General features: G+C 42.1%; 2 protein-coding genes across 6 annotated transcripts; one reads left to right on the top strand and one right to left on the bottom strand.

The window, feature by feature from the left end:
• Positions 1–20: 20 nt before the first annotated feature.
• Positions 21–12,476, bottom strand: aarsd1 (alanyl-tRNA synthetase domain containing 1). 4 transcript variants are annotated; one of them, XR_011674031.1, is made up of 13 exons: positions 12,298–12,476; positions 8,141–8,269; positions 7,860–8,019; positions 7,635–7,692; positions 7,321–7,477; positions 3,751–3,867; positions 3,402–3,532; positions 3,206–3,272; positions 3,027–3,118; positions 2,623–2,677; positions 2,364–2,458; positions 1,964–2,156; positions 21–1,612 (listed from the first exon to the last, which is right to left on the bottom strand). XR_011674031.1 is itself a non-coding variant. In XM_071391899.1 (13 exons), exons 1-12 carry the CDS (start codon positions 12,334–12,336, stop codon positions 2,030–2,032), a joined length of 1,227 nt encoding a protein of 408 aa, XP_071248000.1. In that variant the 5' UTR covers positions 12,337–12,476; the 3' UTR covers positions 21–1,612; positions 2,020–2,029. The 4 variants fall into 4 exon arrangements, 3 of the variants coding, with proteins under 3 accessions (XP_071248000.1, XP_071248001.1, XP_071247999.1); XM_071391899.1 differs by having other exon boundaries at positions 2,020–2,156; XM_071391900.1 differs by adding an exon at positions 11,726–11,896 and having other exon boundaries at positions 21–2,156; positions 12,298–12,473.
• A 3,622-nt stretch (positions 12,477–16,098) lies between these two features.
• Positions 16,099–19,329, top strand: LOC139570219 (putative protein PTGES3L). 2 transcript variants are annotated; one of them, XM_071391902.1, is made up of 7 exons: positions 16,099–16,273; positions 16,524–16,637; positions 16,879–16,945; positions 17,110–17,211; positions 17,539–17,628; positions 17,721–17,783; positions 17,928–19,329. In XM_071391902.1, the coding sequence occupies exons 1-7, from the start codon at positions 16,233–16,235 to the stop codon at positions 17,934–17,936; spliced, it is 486 nt and encodes a 161-aa protein (XP_071248003.1). In that variant the 5' UTR covers positions 16,099–16,232; the 3' UTR covers positions 17,937–19,329. The 2 variants fall into 2 exon arrangements, with proteins under 2 accessions (XP_071248003.1, XP_071248004.1); XM_071391903.1 differs by having other exon boundaries at positions 16,102–16,273; positions 16,879–16,933.
• Positions 19,330–22,045: the final 2,716 nt, after the last annotated feature.

The following is a 22,045-nucleotide window of genomic DNA, read 5'->3' as shown; positions in this document are numbered from 1 at the left end:
ATTAGAAAATGCAGCAGTGGTAAAATGACCAATTTTATTTAACTAGGCAAGTCAGTTAAGAACAAATTCTTATTTTCAATGACAGCCTAGGAACAGTGGGTTAACTGCCTTGATCAGGGGCAGAATAACAGATTTTTACCTTGTCAGCTTGGGGACTCGAGCTAGCAACCTTTCAGTTACTGGCCCAACACTAACCACTAGGCTACCCTGCTGCACAATCATGACATGGTTTTCAAACCCCAAAATCAGCAGCTAACAATATGAGCCAAACCAATTGTCATCAACCATACAGATCCTTCAGCAACAGAAAATGTGAAATACGTTTGTAGGGGTTGATACATTTTTTTTTTTTAAGAGCAAATCAATTCTGACAGGTTTAGAAGCCTTTGTAAAGCTCAAATACACTAAGTGTGCATTCCTGCAACAGGGTGATCAAATGAAGATCCTACATCTGTATATGGAACCCTGGACTTTGGCCTCACGCTCACTGATTACTGGTTCACACGTCACACAGCCGTCACTCCCTGCAAATACGTAGAACTGACAGCCTTGGCTGAACCATCAATATTTGACTGGCAAGTTAATTGACAAGGTCGGTCCTTCTTTTGGTTATGCAACTGCAGACCAAATGAAAATGACTGTCCAAATGTATATACTTTCCTTTGATTTATTGAAGGTGAAATATACAAAATAATTTTAAAAAATAGACTGATAAACACATTCAAAATTAATGCAATGTTAAATCATTAATTACATGGGTGTGCTTCCTTAGTCCAACATGTTAAACATGTTAATTTTGCCATTTTCCCTAACTTATATTCATGAATATATCTAGTATTCTTATTCATAATATATACAACTCCTTGATTTAGACTGTACACTGTGGTCATCTCTGAGGTCAGAAGTATCGTTACTTAGCAAAGCACAGGTAGACTTTTACTGAAATGAATCTGGTCCTGGATGCAGCTCTGCAGTTGTCACTAGCTGGCACTGCCAAAGTCATAAAATATGATTTTAACCTTAATGCCTAACCCTTGCCTTAAATTAAGACCATTTAGACAATTTTTGTTTTCATTAAATGATACGATATAGCCAAAAAAGTAAAAATGTACACCGAGTGTACAAAACATTAGGAACGCATGCTCTTCCCATGACAGACTGACCAGGTGAATCAAATACTGCAAAGTTGCCTAAGAGCTAGAAGCACGGCAGCCCCATCTGTCGGCGCCATTTTCAGGTGAACGCTATGATGCCTTATTGATTTCTCCTGTTAAATCCACTTCAATCAGTGTAGATGAAGAGCAGGAGACACGTTTAAGAAGTATTTTTCAGCCTTGAGACATGGATTGTGTATGTGTGCCATTCAGAGGGTGAATTGACAGGACAAAAGATTTAAGTGTCTTTGAACGGGGGATATGGTAGTAGGTCCCAATGCAGAGCCCCTTCAGTGGGCCAAGAACGGCAATGCTGCTGGGTTTTTCACACGCAACAGTTTCCTGTGTGCATCCACCACCCAAAGGACATCCAGACAACTTGACAACTGTGGGAAGCATTGGAGTCAACATGGGCAGGCATCTCTGTGAAACGCGTTCGACACCTTGTAGAGGCTATTCTGAGGGAAAAAGGGGGGGTGCAACTGAATATTAGGAAGGTATTCTACAGTTCCTTGATTTAGACTGTACACCGAGGTCAGAAGTATCATTACTTAGCAAAGCACAGGTTGGAATTTATTGTGATGTATTTGGCAGAGTTCTGCAGTGGTCACTAGCAGGCACAGCCACAAAGTCATCAAATCTGATTTTAAAACCTAACCACACTGCTAACCCGAACCTTAAATTAAGACCAAAATGCTCATTTTTGTTTTCATTAATTTTACAATATAGCCTATTTTGACTATGTGGCCTATCTAGCGGAATAAATGTCAACCTGCTAGCAAAGCTGGTCGAGAACGGCAGTGAGTCACCTATGTTGCGGTCATCATGTGCTTGAGTTTCTGGCGGGGGGGGGGTATATACACACCAGTCATCCATTACTGCTCGTTCTTGCATTGTTCCTGTATTAGGGTCTCCACCTCCCCTCGGCGTGCCATGCTGTTTACTTTGCCCTGGAAGCGCCCGTTCTTCCCAGCCCCTTTGCCCTGGAGCATCTCCAGCACTCTGCAATACAGACACAGCACCAAGTTGTTATACATTTCAGACAAAGTCTTTGTCTGAGTTTGAAATAATGACTATTTAGGGACATTGCCTAGTTTATTCTGCAGAATAAGAACCCACTTTACATTTAGTCGAAACACAAAACATCCAAGCGCCTGAACAGGAGCTAATCAAATGGATTTCCTAATGCCGAGCCCATTCAGTTCTTACCGTGGTCCCAGTTCAGACACTTTCCCACTGGGTCCTGCCAGCAGGAACAGCCCTGGTCCTTTCTCCTCTCCAACAGTCAGGAAAACCAAAGTCTCCTACGAGACAAAAAAAGCAGGAGGGATAATGGTATATTAGGTATTCATAACACAACACCTCTTAATTTCCAATGTAGTCAATGGTACAACGCTACTTACAGTAAACCTTAGATGCATTTCACTAAAGAATATTAGACACGGAACATAAAGAGTAATAATCTTACCTCAGTGCCTATTTCATTGGCTATGATACTCATGAACTCGTTGTCACCCTCCTTCCTAAACAGAGAAAAAATGATCTTGACTATTTTAATAAACTGATGAAAACTTTCAATGACAGATTATCAGCCAAGTCATATCATCTGTCCATCAAAAAATAGAAGTAAAGAAAAATATGTTTTTACTGTTACATACACTGGATAGGTGCAGTGAAATGACTTGTTATTGCAGTCAGCCATAGAAGCACAGCGACCCTGAAGCAAATGAGTGGCAAGTGCCTTGCTCCAGGGCACATCCACAGATTTTTCACCTTGTTGGCTAGGGTATTCGAACCAGCGAACTTTCGGTTACTGGCCCAATGCTCTAACTGCTAGGCTACCTGCCGTACTCTATGTGGAGAGACCCTCACTTGTGTAAGGTAAAGAAGTTGCCCCTCTCTGGGTTGCACTTGAAGTTCTGGGCTATTAGAACAGCCATGTCTCTCAGTAGGCCCAGGTTACTCTGTCAAATGAAAACAGTTTGTTTAATGATTAAATTGAAGGCAGAATAGGGGAATTTCAGAGCAACAGAAGGTTTTCAATAGCTCACTTTCTGTAGCCCCTTAACAGTCTTCTGGATCTTGTCCACTGTATCAACATGATCATCTGGTCCCGTTCTGTCAAACACAGTCCAATCAAGTGTTACAAACTTTATTTCTTAACATCGATTGCATTTTAAAATCACTATATATAATTTAGAGCACATTAGGTTCTTGCCACATTCACCATTGCCTCACAGAACTCACTTGAGGAGGGATACCAGTGAGCGTTCTGTGCTGTAGCTTTTCTCAGCATACTTCAGGACCCGGTTTCCCACTAGAAATAACAGATTAGTTTTGTTCTTCTTTCCTTTCTCAGTCCCCAGGAGTTTTATGACCTAAAACACAGATTCAAATCTGTCAAAAAGTGAGAGAAGCGTTACATCCATAAAGCCATATTAAGCCACATTAAAAATACAAGAGGTGAGCTACATAGCATCACATATTAAACCCATCAGCAAAGTAGGAGGGGAGGCGGTGTGGTTAGGACATAAACATAACCCCATACTGTAAAGGTGACAGTGTTTGACAGTTGTGTAAGGTCTGGAGGTTCCACCTGTAAGTGACTGAGGTTGGACACGTGGGTCCCACAGCACATGTTGACGTCAATGCCCTCGATGTCGATGATCCGGATAGGCCCCGCTGCGTCGTCCGGGAGACCGCGACTCCTCACCTAGTAGATATACAACACGACGACTTAAAATATACAGTAGTCATTTCGCACAGCTCATGGGTAAATACGTCACAAGGGAAGTCAACACAGCTTTGGCAAGACTGGAAACCTTGGGACAATCAGGCCTTTTATGTTAGGGTTGCCAGGCGGAAGGCACTCCTCAGTAAAAGGCACATGACAGCCCGCTTGGAGTTTGCCAAGAGGCACCTAAAGGACTCTGACCATGAGAAACAAGATTCTCTGGTCTGAAACCAAGGTTGAACTCTTAGGCCAGAATGCCAAGTGTCACGTCTGGAGGAAACCTGGCATCATCCCTACGGTGAAGCGTGGTGGCAGCATCATGCTGAGGGGATGTTTTTCAGAGGCAGGGACTGGGAGACTAGTCAGGGGTGAGGGAAAGATGAACGGAGCAAAGTACAGCGAGATCCTTAATGAAAACCTGCTCCAGAGCGCTCAGGACTGGGGGCGAAGATGCACCTTCCAACAGGACAGCGACCCTAAGCACACAGCCAAGACAATGCAGGAGTGGCTTGCTGATCGAACATCTCTAGAGAAACCTGAAAATAGCTGTGCAGTGACGCTCCCCATTCAACCTGACTGAGCTTGGGGAGAAAGTCCCCAAATAAAGGTGTGCCTGTAGTGTCATACCATGTAATCGCTGCCAAAGGTGCTTCAACAAAGTACTGAGTAAAGGGTCTGTGTTCTTTTTTTCTCTTTGTCATTATGGGGTAGTGTGTGTGGGGTGAGTGGGAAAAACTATTTCATCCATTTTAGAGTAAGACTAATGTAACAAAGTGGAAAGTCAAGGGGTCTGAATACTTTCTGAATGGACTGTACATTTTGCAGATTTAAACATGTAGTCCTAAGTCCTTTATTCATATCATAGGTTCTGGTCCTCTTTTTCTGTTACTTAGATTTTGTTCCACCACTTTTTGGGAAGAAGATCTATGGTAAAAACAAATACAGGTGCCTTAAACACGCTTAAGGCCCTTGGGAGAGGCATTGCTGTTTTTGTCTTGTTCTATGACAATATGAAAACCTCCATGGAAGGGGTATTTCACTAAATTTACAAACTTACCACATTTTATTGATAACTAGCAAGTATAGTTTACTTCTGGTGTCAGAGACCAGAAAATGTATATATGTTTACTCATCCCTAGCTAAGCTTTAGCAATGTTGCTAGTTATCCGTTGGATATAGTGTATTTGTCATTTTAGGTAACTATCACTTCAACAAATGTGTGATGAACATGAATTCATATATTTGATGTTTTTAGAAAGATGGAAAGGTATTCTCATTATTTAATCATTAAATGTCTAGTTTTTATTGAAATAATTTAAACATTCTGTGACTTTATGGTTGAACCCAGATTGACATTTGAGAGCCATAACGTTCTATCTGCGATTGAACCCCCCTAAAAAAATTTTTGGGGGATTTCTACACTCTTTCTGGTACTTTTTTTTTTTTTTTTTTTAGGTGAGGACCTTAATGGGTAATGAAAGAATTCACTACAAAACAGTTCTGGGATGTGAGAACATCGATGCTCAATATCTCAGAACTATGCTTTGCGCCGATAGAACCTTATTGGTGGAGTGCTGCAGAGATGGTTGTCCTTCTGGAAGGTTCTTCCATCTCCACAGAGGAACTCTAGAGCTCTGTCAGAGTGACCATCAGGTTCTTGATCACCTCACTAACCAAGCTCCTTCTCCCCCGATTACTCAGTTTTGCAGGGCGGCCAGCTCTAGGAAGAGTCTTGGTGGTTCCAAACTTCTTCCATTTAAGAATGATGGAGGCCACTGTTCTTGGGGACCTTCAATGTTGCAAAAAAAATTTGGTACCCTTCCACAGATCTGTGGCAACACAATCCTGTCTTGGCGCTCCACGGACAATTCCTTCAACCTCATTGCTTGGTTTTTGCTCTGATATCAAATCAAACTTTATTTATCACAGGTGCCGAATACAACAACCTTATCGTGAAATAATAACAATAACGAGGCTATATACAGGGGGTATCGGAACCGAGTCAGTGAGCAGGTGCCATACCAGGTGGTGATGCAACCAGTTGAATCCAAGTTGTAGAAACATCAAGGATGATCAATGAAAACAGGATGCACCTGAATTTAGAGTCTCATAGCAAAGGGTCTGAATACTTATATAAAAGGTATCCGTTTTTTCTTTTTAATACATTTGCAAACATTTCTAAAAACCTGTAGATTGATGAGGGGGGAAAAAGTATTTCATCCATTTTAGAATAAGGCTGTAACGTAACAAAATGTGGGAGAAGTCAAGGGGTCTGAATACTTTCCGAATGCACTGTATAGTTTTGAAATAAGTATTTTTCAAGTCCCAGATCTCAGAACTGTTTTGTGATGTCTTGGTCTTTCATGATTCAATTAGTATATCACCTTACATACATTATTTTGATTGACAACCCAGCATTGTGTGATTGGAACAGATAGAACCTCATAGCACCAAGTTAAAAGGTGTTTGCGCAGATAGAACTTTTATGTTTCTTTCATCGTAATTCCCCCCCCCCCCCCCCAAAAAAAAAGAATCTGACATGCACTACATGACCAAAAGTATGTAGACACCTGCTCGTCGAACATCTCATTCCAAAATCACGGGCATTAATATTGAGTTGGTCCCCCTTTGCTGCTGTAACAGCCTCCACTCTTCTGGGAAGGCTTTCTACTAGATGTTGAAACATTGCTGTGGGGACTTGCTTCCATTAAGCCACAAAAGCATTTGTGAGGTCGGGTACTGATGTTGGGCGATTAGGCCTGGATCGCAGTCGGCGTTCCAATTCATCCCAAAGGTGTTCAGTGGAGTTGAGGTCAGGGCTCTGTGCAGGCCAGTCAAGTTCTTCCACACCAATCTTGACAAACCATTTCTGTATGTACCTCGCTTTGTGGACGGGGGCATTGTCATTAGGATTCCACCTTTCCCAAACTGTTGCCACAAAGTTGGAAGCACATAATTGTCTAGAATGTCATTGTATGCTGTAGTGTTAAGATTTCCCTCCACTAAAGGGCCAGCTCTAGCAGGGCAGAAATTTGAGGAACTGACTTGTTAGAAAGGTGGAATCCTATGACGGTGCCACGCTGAGCTCTTCAATAAGGCCATTCTACTGCCAATTTTTGTCTATGGAAATTGCATGACTGTGTGCTCTATTTTTACATGTCAACAACGGGTGTGGCTGAAATAGAAGAATCCACTAATTTGAAGGGGTGTCCACATACTTTTGTATATATAGTGTACCTCACATGTAAAGGACCACCTATAGAGCAACTACGCAATAACACATTTTTACCAAAATGTCAGATAGAAACGTATAGTCCCAAAAGCGACGTGAAATATGGAGAAATAGTGCATAGTGACATACTCATTCTGACATACTGACAATCTTTTCTCTGGTGCATTTTTTTGTGTTTACTCGATATGAATGATGCCCACCTGTTCCAATGCAGGGTCATTTAAGGAGAGGACCTGAACAGCGACGGGAACATGAGCACGTATCTTCTCATTGACTGCTGCCTCGAGGGCCTCCATCTGGGCAGGCTTCATGGAGGGAGTGTCCAGCTCTATGGTGCTGCGCTGACGCCCCAACTCCCTAGAACATGCCAATTAAAGAGAAAGATTGATGCAAAAAAATGCTAACTTCACTTAATGGTCATGTTAAAAAGGAAATTATGTAGCTAGTAACCAAAGCATTACTTTTTTTTGTACAAGTGCAGGCACTGAAATCAATGTGCTTTCTGCATGCTTACCAGGATGTGGTCTTGTACCCAAACATGGATTCTGCAATAGCTGTGATTAGATGTTGCCCTAAGGACCAGGTAAAAACAAGTCAGGATTTATGCAACGGTACCTTCAAGTAGGCTATACTGAACGCACCGCTTAATCGTACTGCATAAATACATGTCATTGTTTCTGAGAAGCTGAATTGTACAGTTTTGCACTGCACATACGGTAAATCCTGTCTGTGCTCTTACCTGAGTGTTGCTGCATGTGGTCAAACCTCCGCTCCCAGTCCACCTTCAGCTGCACCTCCTGGCCCACCTCTAGAGCTGAACTCACAAAGTGCACAGCCTCAGCTCCCTGCCTCGTCACCCGCAGCACCGGCACATCTCCAATCAGCCCGTGGTCATCTGGCTGGTGATCGAAGATACTCGGTGTAAGCCTGCGTCCTACCACTTACAGCACACCACCCCATCCTTTTCTCACCAGAAAGAGAGGGGTAGTTCAGTGAACATTTTGGCTTTCCTGTACTTACCTGACCACCTCCCTCAGGAAACAATATGGTGTCTTGGAGCTTGACATTGAAGCCTTTAACGGTTTCTTTCTTCCCATTGATTTCTTGTTTCATTTCACCAGGTGAGCAAGCCACCACTGAGGTGACAAACTGCAGAGAGAAAGACAATTTGCAACATTATGATGACAGTCAGTTGAAAACACCTAATTTATGCCAAGGAAAAATGTACCCAGCCAGTGACTCTGGCATTTGGAAACACATTTAGCTCGAACAACAGCTGGTAGTAGCACAGACAGGAGCTTGTTACCAGTATATTTGGTAGCACAGATATCTTGGTTTAATTCAGTTTCTTTGGTAGTAGCTATTTCATAAATCAAGAGATCTATGAAAGAAACAGTGACCATGGCTGTTCGGGCTTGAAAACAGGACTACATTAAATTTCATGAAGCAGAAAAACTTGCATTAGGATCATAAACAAACAGACCCATGTCAGTTAAATCCGGTCTATGCCAGCTAGCTAGCTGTTAGCTAGCTTGATTTCAAATCAAAATCAGTCACACGCGCCAAAAACAACAGGTGTAGACCTTACAGTGAAACGCTTACTAACAGGTCCTTAACCAACAATGCAGTTCATGAAATAGAGTTAAGAAAATATTTACTAAATAAACTAAAGTAAAAAACAAAACAAGTAACAATACATTTACATAACAATAACGAGGCTATATACAGGTGTTACCGGTACCGAGTGAATGTGCGGGGTACAGGTTAGTCGAGGTAATTTGTAGAGCGACTATGCATAGATAATAAACAGCAAGTCGCGGCAGTGTAAAAACAAAGGGGGGGGGGGGTCACTGTAAATAGTCCGGGTGACCCTTTAGTTGTTTAGCAGTCTTATGGCTTGGGGGCAGAAGCTGTTAAGGAGCCTTTTGTTCCTAGACTTGGCGCTCAGGCACCACTTGCCGTGTGGTAGCAGAGAGAACAGTCTATGGCTTGGGTGACTGGAGTATTTGGCCATTTTTTGGGCCTTCCTCTGACACCACCAAGGACATAGGTCATGGATATCAGGAAGCTTGGCCCCAGTGATCTACTGTGCCGTATGCACGACCCTCTGTAGCGCCTTACAGTCAGATGCCAAGCAGTTGCTCTCAATTGTGCAGCTGTAGAACCTTTTGACGATTTGGGGACACATGCCAAATCTTTTCAGTCTCCTGAGGCGGAAAGGTGTTGTCGTTCCCTCTTCACAACTGTCTTGGTGTGTTTGGACCATGATAGTTTGTTGGTGATGTTGACACCAAGGAACTTGAAACTCTCAACCCGCTCCACTTCAGTCCTGTCAATGGGGGCCTGTTCGGCCCTCCTTTCCTGTATTCCACGATGAGCTCCTTTATCTTGCTCACATTAAGAGAGAGGTTGTTGTCCTGGCACCACACTGCCAGGTCTCTGACCACCTCCCTATAGGCTGTCTCATCATTGTCGATGATCAGGCCTACCACTGTTGTGTCATCAGCAAACTTAATGATGAAGTTGGAGTCGTGCTTGGCCACACAGCCTTGGGTGAACAAGGAGTACAGGAGGGGACTAAGCACGCACCCCTAAGGGGCCCCAGTGTTGAGGATCAGCGTGGCAGATGTGTTGTTGCCTACCCTTACCACCGGGGGCGGCCCGTCAGGATGTCCAGGATCAAGATGCAGAGGGGGGGGGGGGGGGTTTAGTCCCAGGATCCTTAGCTTAGTGATGAGCTTGGTGGGCACCATGGTGTTGAACACTGAACTGTAGTAAATGAACAGCATTCTCCCATAGGTGTTCCTTTTGTCCAGGTGGGAAAGGGCAGTGTGGAGTGCAATTGAGATTGCGTTATCTGTGGCTCTGTTGGGGCGGTATGCGAATTGGAGTGGGTCTATGTCCTAGTAATTCGTCTGGCCCCGCGGGTTTGTGTATGTTGACCTGTTTAAAAGGTCTTGCTTACATCGGCTACGGAGAGCGTGATCACACAGTCGTCCGGAAAAGCTGGTGCTCTCATGCATGCTTCAGTGTTGGTTGCCTCTAAGCGAGCATAAAAAAAAGGCATTTAGCTCGTCTGGTAGGTTCACGTCACTGGGAAGCTCGGTTTCTCTTTGTACTAATAGTAATAGTTTTCAAGCCCTGCCACATCCGACGAGCGTCAGAGCCAGTGTAGAATGATTCAATCTTAGTCCTCTATTGACGCTTTGCCTATTTGATTGGTTCGTCTGAGGGTATAGTGGGACTTCTTATAAGTGTCCGGATTAGTGTCCCAATCCTTGAAAGCGGAAGCTCTAGCCTTTAGCTCGGTGCGGATGTTGCCTGTAATCCATTGCTTCTGGTTGGGAAATGTATGTACTTCTACTGTGGGGACGATGTCGTCAATGCACTTATTGATGAAGCCGGTGACTGAGGTGGTATACTCCTCGATGCCATTGGATGAATCCCGGAACATATTCCAGTCTGTGATAGCAAAGCAGTCCTGTAGCGTAGCATCCGCGTCACCACTTACGTATTGAGCGAGTCACTGGTACTTCCTACTTTAGTTTTTGCTTTTATGCAGGAATCAAGGGGATAGAATTACAGTCAGATTTGTTTTCCTCTGCTTGCACATCCTGGTAGAAATGAGGTAAAACAGATTTAAGTTAGCCTGCATTAAAGTGCCCGGTCACTAGGCGCAACGCTTCTGGATGAGCATTTTATTGTTTGCTTAAGGCCTTATGGCAAGCATCAGTTTATGGTGGTAAATAGACAGCTATGAATATTTTTTAAAATATTTATTTAACTAGGCAAGTCAGTTAAGAACAAATTCTTATTTAAACTCGGACAACACTGGGCCAATTGTGCGCCACCCTATGGGACTTCCAATCACGGCCGGTTATGATACAGCCTTGAATCGAACCAGGGTCTGTAGTGCCACCTCTAGCGCTGAGAAGCAGTGCCTTAGACCACTGCGCCACTCGGGAGCCTGAGTAGATGAGAACTCTCTTGGTTGATAGTGTGGTCTACAGCTTATCATGAGGTATTCTACCTCAGGCGAGCAAAACCTCGAGACTTCTTTAATATTGGACATCACGCACCAGCACTTATTGACAAATAGACACACACCCCTGCCCCTTATCTTACCATTAGTAGCTGCTCTGTCCTGCCGAAACACAAGAGAAACAAGCCAGCTCTATATTATCCATGTCGTCGTTTAGCCAAGTGTTGGTGAAACATAAGGTATTTAAGCAGTAAGGCCCGAGGGGGTGGTGTACCACGGCAAAGGGATGTTCTTAAGCACGATGCAACATGGAGTGCTGGACAGAGCCCTTAGCAGTGGTATATTGGTCATATATCACTAACCCCAGGGGTGCCCTATTGCTATTATAAACTGGTTAACAACGTAATTAGAGCAGTAAAAATACATGTTTTGTCATACCCTTGGTATACGGTCTGATATACCACGGCTGTCAGCCAATGAGCAATCAGGGCTCGAACCACCCAGTTTAAATAATACAGTTATTAATGTCCGCTGGTAGGGCAGTCTTAAATCGTAGATCGTAGTTTGTTTTCCAATGATTGCACGTTGGCCAATAATACCGAGGGTAGTGGTGGTTTACCTACTTGTCGGGGGAATTTTTACAAGGCACCCCGCCCTCCTCTCCCTTTCTTCAAACTGATGATGGGGATTTGGGCCTTGTCTCGACAAATCAGTATATCCTTCGCGACTCATTAAAGAAAACAAATATTCGGCCAGTTCGTGGTGAGTAATCGCTGTTCTGATGTCCAGGGGCTCTTTTCAGTCATAAGAGACGGTAACAGCAACATTACGTACAAAATTAGTCACAAACAATGCGGGGGAAAAAACAATAGCAGAGTTGGTTAGGAGCCCGTAAACCGGCAGCCATCCCTTATTATTGTGTGACTAACGTGCTTTTTGATTGACATTTCATCATGGCATTGGAAGACTAGATATCGTGTAAACAATATTTCACTCTGCCTGTCAACTACTAACGTCATCTAACTAAAGTAGGTTACACACACAAAGAGATTACAATTTGTTGTAACAACGTTAACTAGCTAGCTGTCGTGTCGGCTCGGATCCTTTCAGCTAACAGTAAGTAGCAAGCTCCTGATTGTACCTGCTCTTAAAAAAAAGCACAAGGTAGACAAATGTTACTCTCTCTCCCTCATACCTCTTGCATGTAACAGTCCCTTTGACACTGAAACGCCATTGAAATCAATTTAAATAAATATAATGTAATAAATCCACAGTACAACTATGCAGACGCTCACTAGCCCAGAACTTGTTGAAATCACTTCAAGTTGAAAGGTGCAGCCCAATATGGAGACCGAACTGGAGTATGTGCAGAGATATTAGAGAAACGAAGAGATAGGAATCCCTTTAGGCTATCAATGGAGGACCTTATAAGGCCCCAAACAGCAGAATGTCTACAAAAAGCGTTCACGTTGTCATGCTGCGTCACGCGGTTGCTATTTGGTGTTACTGACAAATTAGTCAACTTGCATCTCGGAAAATAGTGAGAGTTGTAATTTGTAAAAAGATGTGTAATTAATGCTAATGTTGTTTTTTTGAGCTGGCGCCCAATTGACTCCCATTCACTCCTTGAAGGAGAGCCCTCCTTGTCTCAATATACCAGAATGCACCGCGAGGCCCTTTGACGACGCATAGTCAACGTCCACAATGGGTGTTAATACGATCTCAATGGAGTTTCCTATCTCCTCAAAGGTGTCTCTAGTATCAGTGAGTGGGTGTGTTGAAAGGAGTGGATCAGCTAATTGGGTAGATTTTTTTGTCACTCAATATCATTTTGCGTCGCTGATTGGGCTACACCACGAGACGATACATCTGCGACCAGTGCACTGGTGTTGTATCGATGTGTCTGAAAGTAGGCGTTGCAAAATAAGTGGGTGGCTCACAAGCGATGGGTTTAAAACTTCCGTGGGTGGATGAACAGCGACGGGTGTAACATCAGCGGTCTATTATTGGTTGGCCCGGCCATAGCTAGGTGCACAGCGGGTCAGTTTAATGTTTACATAGCAGTTTAAGAGAGATAACGTGGCAGGTAAGGATAATTCATGTAGAAGGTTAGGATAATTAACGTGGCAAGTTAGGAGAATGGCTTAGCGAAAATGCGACAGTTGTCAACAATATCTGGGTGACAGTCACAGTAAACACGCACATACAACTCATGAGGCAACAGTATACCCATTATCAATAATTTTAATAAAAAATAAACAACCGTCAGTTTACAACTGTAAATGTACAATTACAAAAACAAAAGTCCAAACTCTCGCTGGAATTTAGCATGAGGTAGTTGCTTGGTAAGAAACCCACAAGCCCCAATAGTAAACACCCACAAGCCCCAATAGTAAACAACTGCATCTTGCAAATCGGGGCGTTCCTCCCTCTAGCGTTCCATTAGTTATTTAATGAACACCCCCTCCCCTCGAGCGCCATATCATGCTTGTGTGACACTTTGGAATGTGGGTCAAAAGGGAAATAAAAGTATTTGAGTGTTTTCGCCCCTGCCTACAGAAGACCTCCTTGCTAGCTACCAGGAGTGACACCGGTAGACAGTGTCCTTCACTCCTGCCTGCCCTCACCGTTATTAAAAAAACTGCAGGTAAAAAGTGAATGAAAGGTGTGAATGAAGGACTACGGTCGCCCCCACCTCACTCATGCTAGGTAGCTAACTATCTAGCTTGCTAGTTAGTGTCACTGTGTGCTAGTTAGCTAGCACACAGGGTTGCCCCCGCCTCCCGCCTGCTGCATACCGGAGAAAACCATTGCCGACAGGCACGGCCGAAGGACACTCTAGCGATAGTCCCGCCTCCCGCTAGCACAGCAGGCGGGAGGCTGGGACGACACTGTGTACTTGTTAGTGTAACAGTATAGCTTCCGTCCCTCTCCTCACCCCTACCTAGGCTCGAACCAGGGATCCTCTGCACACATAGACAACAGTCACCCTTGAAGCATCGTTACCCATCACTCCACAAAAGCTACAGCCCTTGCAGAGCAAGGGAAACGACTACTTCAAGGTCTCAGAGCGAGTGATGTCACTGATTGACACACCATAAGCACGCACCCCGCTAACTAGCTAGCCATTTCACACCAGTTACATTCACTCCCCTTTTGACTTCCTCCTTTTCTGCAGCAACCAGTGATACGGGTCAACAGCATCAATGTAACAGTTTTGCTTCCGTCCCTCTCCTCACCCCTACCTGGCCTCGAACCAGGGACCCTCTGTACACATCGACAACAGTCACCCTTGAAGCATCGTTACCTATCGCTCCACAAAATCTGCAAGGGAAACAACTACTTCAAGGTCTCAGAGCGAGTGACGTCACTGATTGAAATGCTATTAGCGCACACCCCGCTAACAAGCTAGCCATTTCACACCGGTTACACTAGCTTGATAGTTAGTGACACCATGTGCTAGCTAGCACACAGTGTCGCCCCCGTCTGCTGTGTACCGGAGTCCTCCTTAGGACTAGCTGGCTAAGCTAGCACACAGTGTCCTTCACTCCTGCCTGCCGAACACCTGCCCTTAGCATCATTAACAGAAAACAGTTTCCGACAGGCCACAGTCTAACGGTGTATGGCTAGCTATCATTGTGGCCCCGCCCATTAACGTCCCCTACTGTACTGGACTGTCCCCGCTTCCCGCTTGTCCTATCTTATAAATTTACCAAAATAAGTATGAAGAGAGGTTGCTGCAGATTGCCCACCGAACAGAGCAGACATCACTCAAAGTCTGTTCGAAAGAATGTACAAGAACATTTTGGGGAAACGTGATGTTCAGTAAAAGCCGTTTCACAACATAGCAAACGTTCAAGCGAAATGAACGCACTCCAGTAGCTAGCTAGCTTGTCAAATTAATGTGATGGAAAATGTTGTCTGAAGAGAAAACCTTGAATTGTACATCTTGTCTCATACAATCATTGATTCCTGTAGGTGCTGGGTAGAGATGATCATGACCCCCTCCTCAAACCTTTTGGTTGAACGCCCAGAATATGTTCTATAAGTTAAGATAGGAGACGGTGCCAGTCACATGCAGGAACCAAACGCTAATTATTAATTAATTATGAATAATGAATAAGCTAAATCATGCAAATATAACTTGTCTGTGAAAGAAGTATATAAGAGAACTAACGGGACTGCCCCGGGAGAGCTCCAGACTGACGTGTACTATGGTGCATTAAGTTTGTTGGAACCTCTCCAGTTTGCTGAAAATAAAGAATGATTCATTTAATATTGACTTCAGGTGTCCCTGATGGTAATTTCCATGACATTAACATAAATTGTTGCATTTTAGATAACCCTAACCATTTTCCTAACCTTAACCTAATTCTCCTAACCTGCTACGTTAATGCTCCTAACCTGCTGCTTAAGTTCTACTAACCTGCTACGAAAAGTTAATTCTGACGATTCTGACCAACTAAGTTAGCAACTGTGGTATTTCCAATTTTCAGCTTCTGCATTCAAAATAAAAGCTGCTGAAATACTTTTCCCACGAGAATGGGTTCTTGCATTTATTGAGACAACTTATGGAAATGCACTGAAATTAAAAGTATCCAGGTAATACTATTTTCATCCACTTTAGCTATTTAAATAATATGAATATGTAGCAATGTCCCACATTTTGTAGGCCAGGTGTGTGACTGTTGTGTGACTTTCTTCCACAACTTTGAGTCTATTTGTATTCCAATTTTGACCAATAATAAGCATATTGACAATAAGTTCTTCAACCCTATTTAAAAATGTCAAATGAGGCAGCTATCAGTTTCTGTCTGTCTTCTGGCAAGCTTTTCATTTCCCTCCCCCATCTTCTTGAGTCACAGAAGGTGGGGTGGTCCTGGAGTGAAAACTGAAAATGCCCCTTCTTTCCAGAGAGTTCCACTACAGCCTATAGGGATAGGGAAGTGGAGGGGGGAGGGGATATGTACCCCTAGCAGCTGATACCAGCTGATCTAAAAATAGTGCAGGTCCTAGTAGATATACTGCTAACTATTCTGAGTAGGCTACTTGCTTTCTCAGTCAACTTCAAAAGAACCATAAACGTCCAGGAGCATATTATCTCCCTAGAATCAACAAAGTACCAACAAGATGGCCATGTTACCAAAAAACCTTCCCAGACCAGAGGAGTGGTATGTATTGCTAAGAAGCAGTTTTCTAATTTGACAGACTAGGTTTATACACTAGCGCTGTAAAATGAAGTTTCCAGGTCTCTTATCCCATGTGCTTTTAGCCAGTTGGTAGATCCCTTGTAAATTGGGCATATAATGCAAATGAAAATACATTTTGTTACATTATAATAAAATTGTATTTAGTGATTAGTCTGTTAACATATGCAATATAACAATATTTTAATGATGATTTGTTTGTTTTTATCGATAGTCAAGGAGCACAGACTCTATGGTATGACAAGAAGAAATATTTGGCCATTAACTTCATGGTGCAAAACCCCAAGGATGTTGAGGTTGATATTCAGGATACCTATATAGTTTTAAGGTGAGTTTGATCAATTTGTAACCCTAAAGTGTGTGATCTAGCAAGTTGTATTAGTCGAAATAGTGTGTGTGTCTATGTGTGTGTGTGTAAGTGTGTGTGATTTCACAAACAGGCCTGTGTTATCACTCTATAATGACTGTACATTGCGCTTATAAATAGTATATGTTATTATTGCAAAGTGTTGCGTTATAGCCTACGTTTAATGACATTGTATGTCTCTGTGGATTTGTGTCTATGACAGTTGCAAAGACGTTGACGACAACAACATGTACAATCACATTTACTTCTACGACAAAGTAATTAAATTCGTAAGGATCCACTTTTTTTTCTCATATCAAAGTTCATTTGCTCCTCACAACTAACATAGAAAACACTATGCTTCAGTATTCAGCACTGTAATGTATTAAAAACCAGATACAAGTTACAGAGAATTATGGATACTGTAGTACATCACTGTGTATTTCTCTAACAGGACTCTCAAGTGAAAATCTATGATCGCAGTATCCACATCTTGATCAGGAAGGTTAAAGAAAATGTAGCATGGCCTCGTCTTCAGAAAGATGCCAATCTCAAGGTACTGGAACATTTGGTCTTCCGCTGAGAATAGTTAAGAGCAATGTAAGGGTGGACAAATGCTTCATGTGTTAAAGGTAGACTCAGCAATATGACATCATCATAAACAGTGGGGCGACAAAGACGATTTGTGCCCTCCCTTGGGGCATGCTCACACTGGAAAGAGACAATTGTCTTGGCTGATTCAAATGATGTTATTGCTGACTTCTGAAAACAGAAAGTCACCATGCGATGCTATGAAGCCGTCATATTATAGAGTCTATCTTCAACCAGAAAGAATGTCTATCAACATGTTCCCTCTCTTCCATCATTATTATGTCCCTTGTAGCCAAATTGGTTGGCTGTAGACTTCGAAAACTGGAGAGACTGGGCGAACGAAGAGGATGAGGGAATGGCGGAGTACGAACAATATGCGGAAGTAAGTGTAACTCTGCCAAATAGGCTTATGTCTATGTTTGAAGGTTTGCCATCTTACGGAGTGTGACTTTAATTCATGGTTTTCCATTTCAGATGATTCAGGATTTAGGGAGCAAGAAAGGAGAGCCACCTGCGATGGATGATCTTGATGATCTGGTTAGTACAGCAAGAATATACCTCCAACTCACCTAAAAGCATTTTCCAACAGTCCTTATTATTGGCATATTTATTAGCCTACTTCACACTTGTCTTTGTCAGCAAGTAAAGCGAGTTGATAAAATGAGTTTCATCTTTTCACAGAGTGATTGAACATTTCTGAAGAGAGCCTTTCTCTGCATTGGACGTGGTGGACGTGGATTGAGTCATCAAAGCCATGTCGATGGACTTTGTGTATTTCGTGATGATGGTTTGCTATGAATGTGATGTGAATGAATGCTGTGTATTGCTAAATGTGTTTTCACTGGTGATGTTTTCTGTGTAATTTAAAATGTTTTATTGAATGTGTTATTTATTAAATCAACTGAAGCAGGGGCATCATGCACCCCAAAAATCTGAGGTGGTACAAAGAACAGGATGGCTGGGGGGTGGTGGCCATAAGTTGGAAAATTGTGCATATTTCAAACATCTGAAATAGATTTCCCCTGCTATCTAGAGCCATATTCATTGTTCTTAATTATTTGTAAAAAATATGTCTTATTTTCCCTGCATATCTAAGCTAAAATCTGGGTAAAAGATTGAAAGGAATGAGAGTCTTATTCAGTACATTTACAGTTATTGCTTATTTTTATAGTCTACCAACTTTTCCTGCAGGCATGCCTATAGGCATGCAGATAGTTGGACAAGCTAGCTACTTGATTGATAGCCTGAAATGGCCTCTTGGTAGCTAGTTGGGAGATTGGGAACCTATCTGGGCTAGCTAAAGCCAACTCTATAAAATTGCTTTGTGACTAGTAGTATTACCTTTTACTGCAGTGGGCTAAATCAAGGTCACATAGAGTATTTCTTGGTAGTCTTAAACAAATCTACTTTGAAATAGAAGTATACACCTCACACACATGGTTTTGAGCTTTAAAAAAAGAAGACACCTGTTCCATGTTAGATATTGAGTTGACATTTATAACATTTTGAGTTTGCATCCCAATATTGCACTTTATATACATCACAGAAGACTGAAATATAACAAAATGGTTTGACATAGAAACACCAGATTTTTTGTATTATTAATTTTTTAAAAGTTTAGTAATTTTGAAATTCAAAAAAATATGAACGTTCCACCCATGTGGCCACTAGAGGGCGCTTTGGTCATTCAACTGCAGAAAAGGGTCTACAAACAGGGCAGATCTAAGAGGGCACGTGCCCCTGTGCCCCCTATGGGCATGACGCCTCTGAACTGAAGTCTTGTTTATACTTAACTGTTATGTAATAATCTAGTATATTGAAGCTTGAAATGTAACAGCCACATCACACCCTATAGGCCAAACAGGACATTGATTAATTGACTTAATCAATGAAAACTATATTTGAAAGGCAAACCTTTTGGATAAAAGCTGTGCGCTATAAACTTTTGTATACTGCTAATACTGCTTTTAATTTAATTTTGTTGCTCAAAACAACTTTTGTCTGTACATAAGTTACAAAATAATTCTCTAAAGAGGGTGAATTCTCATTGCAGAAACAATAAATATTGGGGCGAGCACATCAATCTGGTCCACACTGATTTTTTTCGGTGTGCAAAAAAAAATACAGGTCACCAAATAATTTGGCCAGGGAAAACATTTTTGAACACACATTTCATGATCTGACATAATGGTATCCTACCATTTGGGCTTTACATTGGAGATTTGTCATTTATTTCACGATTCTAGTTCGATTTTTAAGCATTTTCAACGAAGAGCCATTTGGGAGCCAAATGAGCCTCTCTTTTATGCGAATGGAGCCAAAACAGCCGGCTCACCGAAAATACTCGGAATTCCCATCACACCTAATACCAGTAGGGGGCATTATGGCACCCATATGGTGTGCACTCTGAAAATGTTATTTTATGGACATGGCCTGTGTGTACAACATATCAAGGGCTGATAACACATCCAATGCTAATTGTATTAATAGCCAGACATTGTTGGGTAAGTCATCTGTTTTACATATTGTAACACTATATGGGCCACCGTGTTTGAGTGGATATACACTTTTAAACTAAAGACTCTCGACAAGCAAGAACAAATCAATCATTCTTGTGATTGAAAAGCAGCCCATTCCATAAGAGACATTTAGATTGCTGTTTGAATTTTTATTCATTTTTGATACATTCAGAGCCTTGTTTTGAAAGAGTTCAATCCGTTTAATCTGTGTCTCATTAGGACACAATCTAAACTGATTGCAGTCCCCTATTGCATAGCTTTGAGTGGGATCAAAAACAACTATTAGTGAGGTACTCAAATCAAACTTTATTTGTTATTTGTCACAATACAACAGGTGTAGAATACAACCTTATCGTGAAATGCTTACTTGCAAGCCCTTAACCAACAATGCAGCTGGAGGGTTTAGAATATATTTACCAAATAAACTACAGTAATAAATAAAAAGTAACACAATAAAATAACAATAACGAGGCTATATACATTGTGTACCGAGTCAATGTGAGGGGGTACAGGTTAGTCAAGGAAATTTGTACATGTAGGTAGGGGTAAAGTGACTAATTGTAGATAATAAACAATGAGTAGCAGCATACTTTGAAAAAGTGACAACACTTTCGGAGTCTCTCTTTTCCCAATTAGCCGACAACGACTGTTCAGAATCCATGGCTACATTGCACTAATCTTATGGACATACAGGTCATTCATTGTGGCTGTTAAGGAATGTTAATTCTACGTTCAGATAGCTGTGTTCAGTGGCGTGTATTCATGGATGCCAAGGGAAGCCAGGCTTCCCCCAAAAAAGGACCAAAACAAAAAACATACTAAATAATGTATCTTTTGTCTCTCTGTGTTTTATAAATTTCTTTCAATTCACAAGAGGCTGAATGTAACTCACCAGAGAAAATGTCCAAGCGAACAAACAGTGACCCTCTGTCTATGTATTTTACCTTTATTTAACTAGGCAAGTCAGTTAAGAACAAATTCTTATTTTCAATGACGGCCTAGTGGGTTAACTGCCTTGTTCAGGGGCAAAACGACAGATTTTTACCTTGTCAGCTCAGGGATTCAATCTTGCAACCTTTCGGTTACTAATCCAACGCTCGAACCACTAGGCTACCCTGCCGCCCCTCCTATGCTGTTTGGTCAAAAAGAGTATGACATTGTTGCCGCCCGGAGCATTGAATGTATGGGAAGCCAGCCAGCATTTGGCGTCCCTTGATATATATATATTTTTTAATAATAGCCAATCAGCGTTGAGCTAAACTAAGCGAGCTCAGCTGTGAATGGTCCTGACGCACCAAAAAAAAAGTGTAAAGGAAAGTCAGTTTGAATTTGGCTTCACACCAATCACACTACCTACTCCACCACTACTAGCCACCTACTTACTCCCTCCTCCCCCCTGCTACTCCCCCTATGAACATTCCCTCCAGTCTTTTCTCTGCCTCCACCCTAATGGACATGTATTTATTCATCACTGCTACAGTTGTTATGGTGTATATAGTGCTATTTCTATAGCTGTCTTTTATTACCATTTTCATTATTTTATTTCACTTTGTCCTGCATGTTGGAGCTCAGAGCCTGCAACCGTGTACATGTGACTATTAAACACTCTGAATCCCTGAATTGACAGAAAACTAGAATTGTTGCATCTTGTTGTGCTGTTTTCCTCCGTTGGCTAGCTTGTAAAATCGTCCCTTTCCTAAATTAGCCATGGATGGAGGTAGGGATTTGGACTTGTAGTTTTACTTAATTCTCAGTACTGGCCAATGATTATAACGGCAATTCTGATCCAACCATAAATGCATACACTGTGCTCCTTGCCTGAGAAGATGGAAGTTCGATATGTAGCTAGATGTAGTAGGCTAATGTTAAGTAGCTGGCTTATAGTTGCCCATGAAAGGAAGTTAGGCTAGCGAGCAAGTATTTTAGCCAGGTATCCTAGGAAAACAAAAACTAAAAGTGTGTACTGTATGACAGAGTCATAGACTGTTTAAGCAACATGAAGGAGGCGGATGGCATTGGCGTTTCTCTACAAGTAGGGTGAGTGAACATATTTTTTCTGCACCTACGGACGCACACACACACACACACACAGAAATCAGTACCATGGACAGCCATGGACAATCATATTTAGCTTACATTGATTGGACTAAATCGTTTTTGTTATATTTTAGTTGTCACTGTATTAGACTACGCATAGGTGATTAAAACAACGCAATTGTCACTACACATAGGTTGTAATTTGGCTTTTTTCCCTGGCTTTGCTTCCCTGGTGATTTTACC

This window comes from Salvelinus alpinus, chromosome 3 (genome assembly GCF_045679555.1).
Source record: "Salvelinus alpinus chromosome 3, SLU_Salpinus.1, whole genome shotgun sequence".
Classification (NCBI taxonomy): domain Eukaryota; kingdom Metazoa; phylum Chordata; class Actinopteri; order Salmoniformes; family Salmonidae; genus Salvelinus; species Salvelinus alpinus.
Note: the sequence above shows the minus strand (reverse complement) of the source record. Positions and strands in the feature narration are given on the sequence as shown.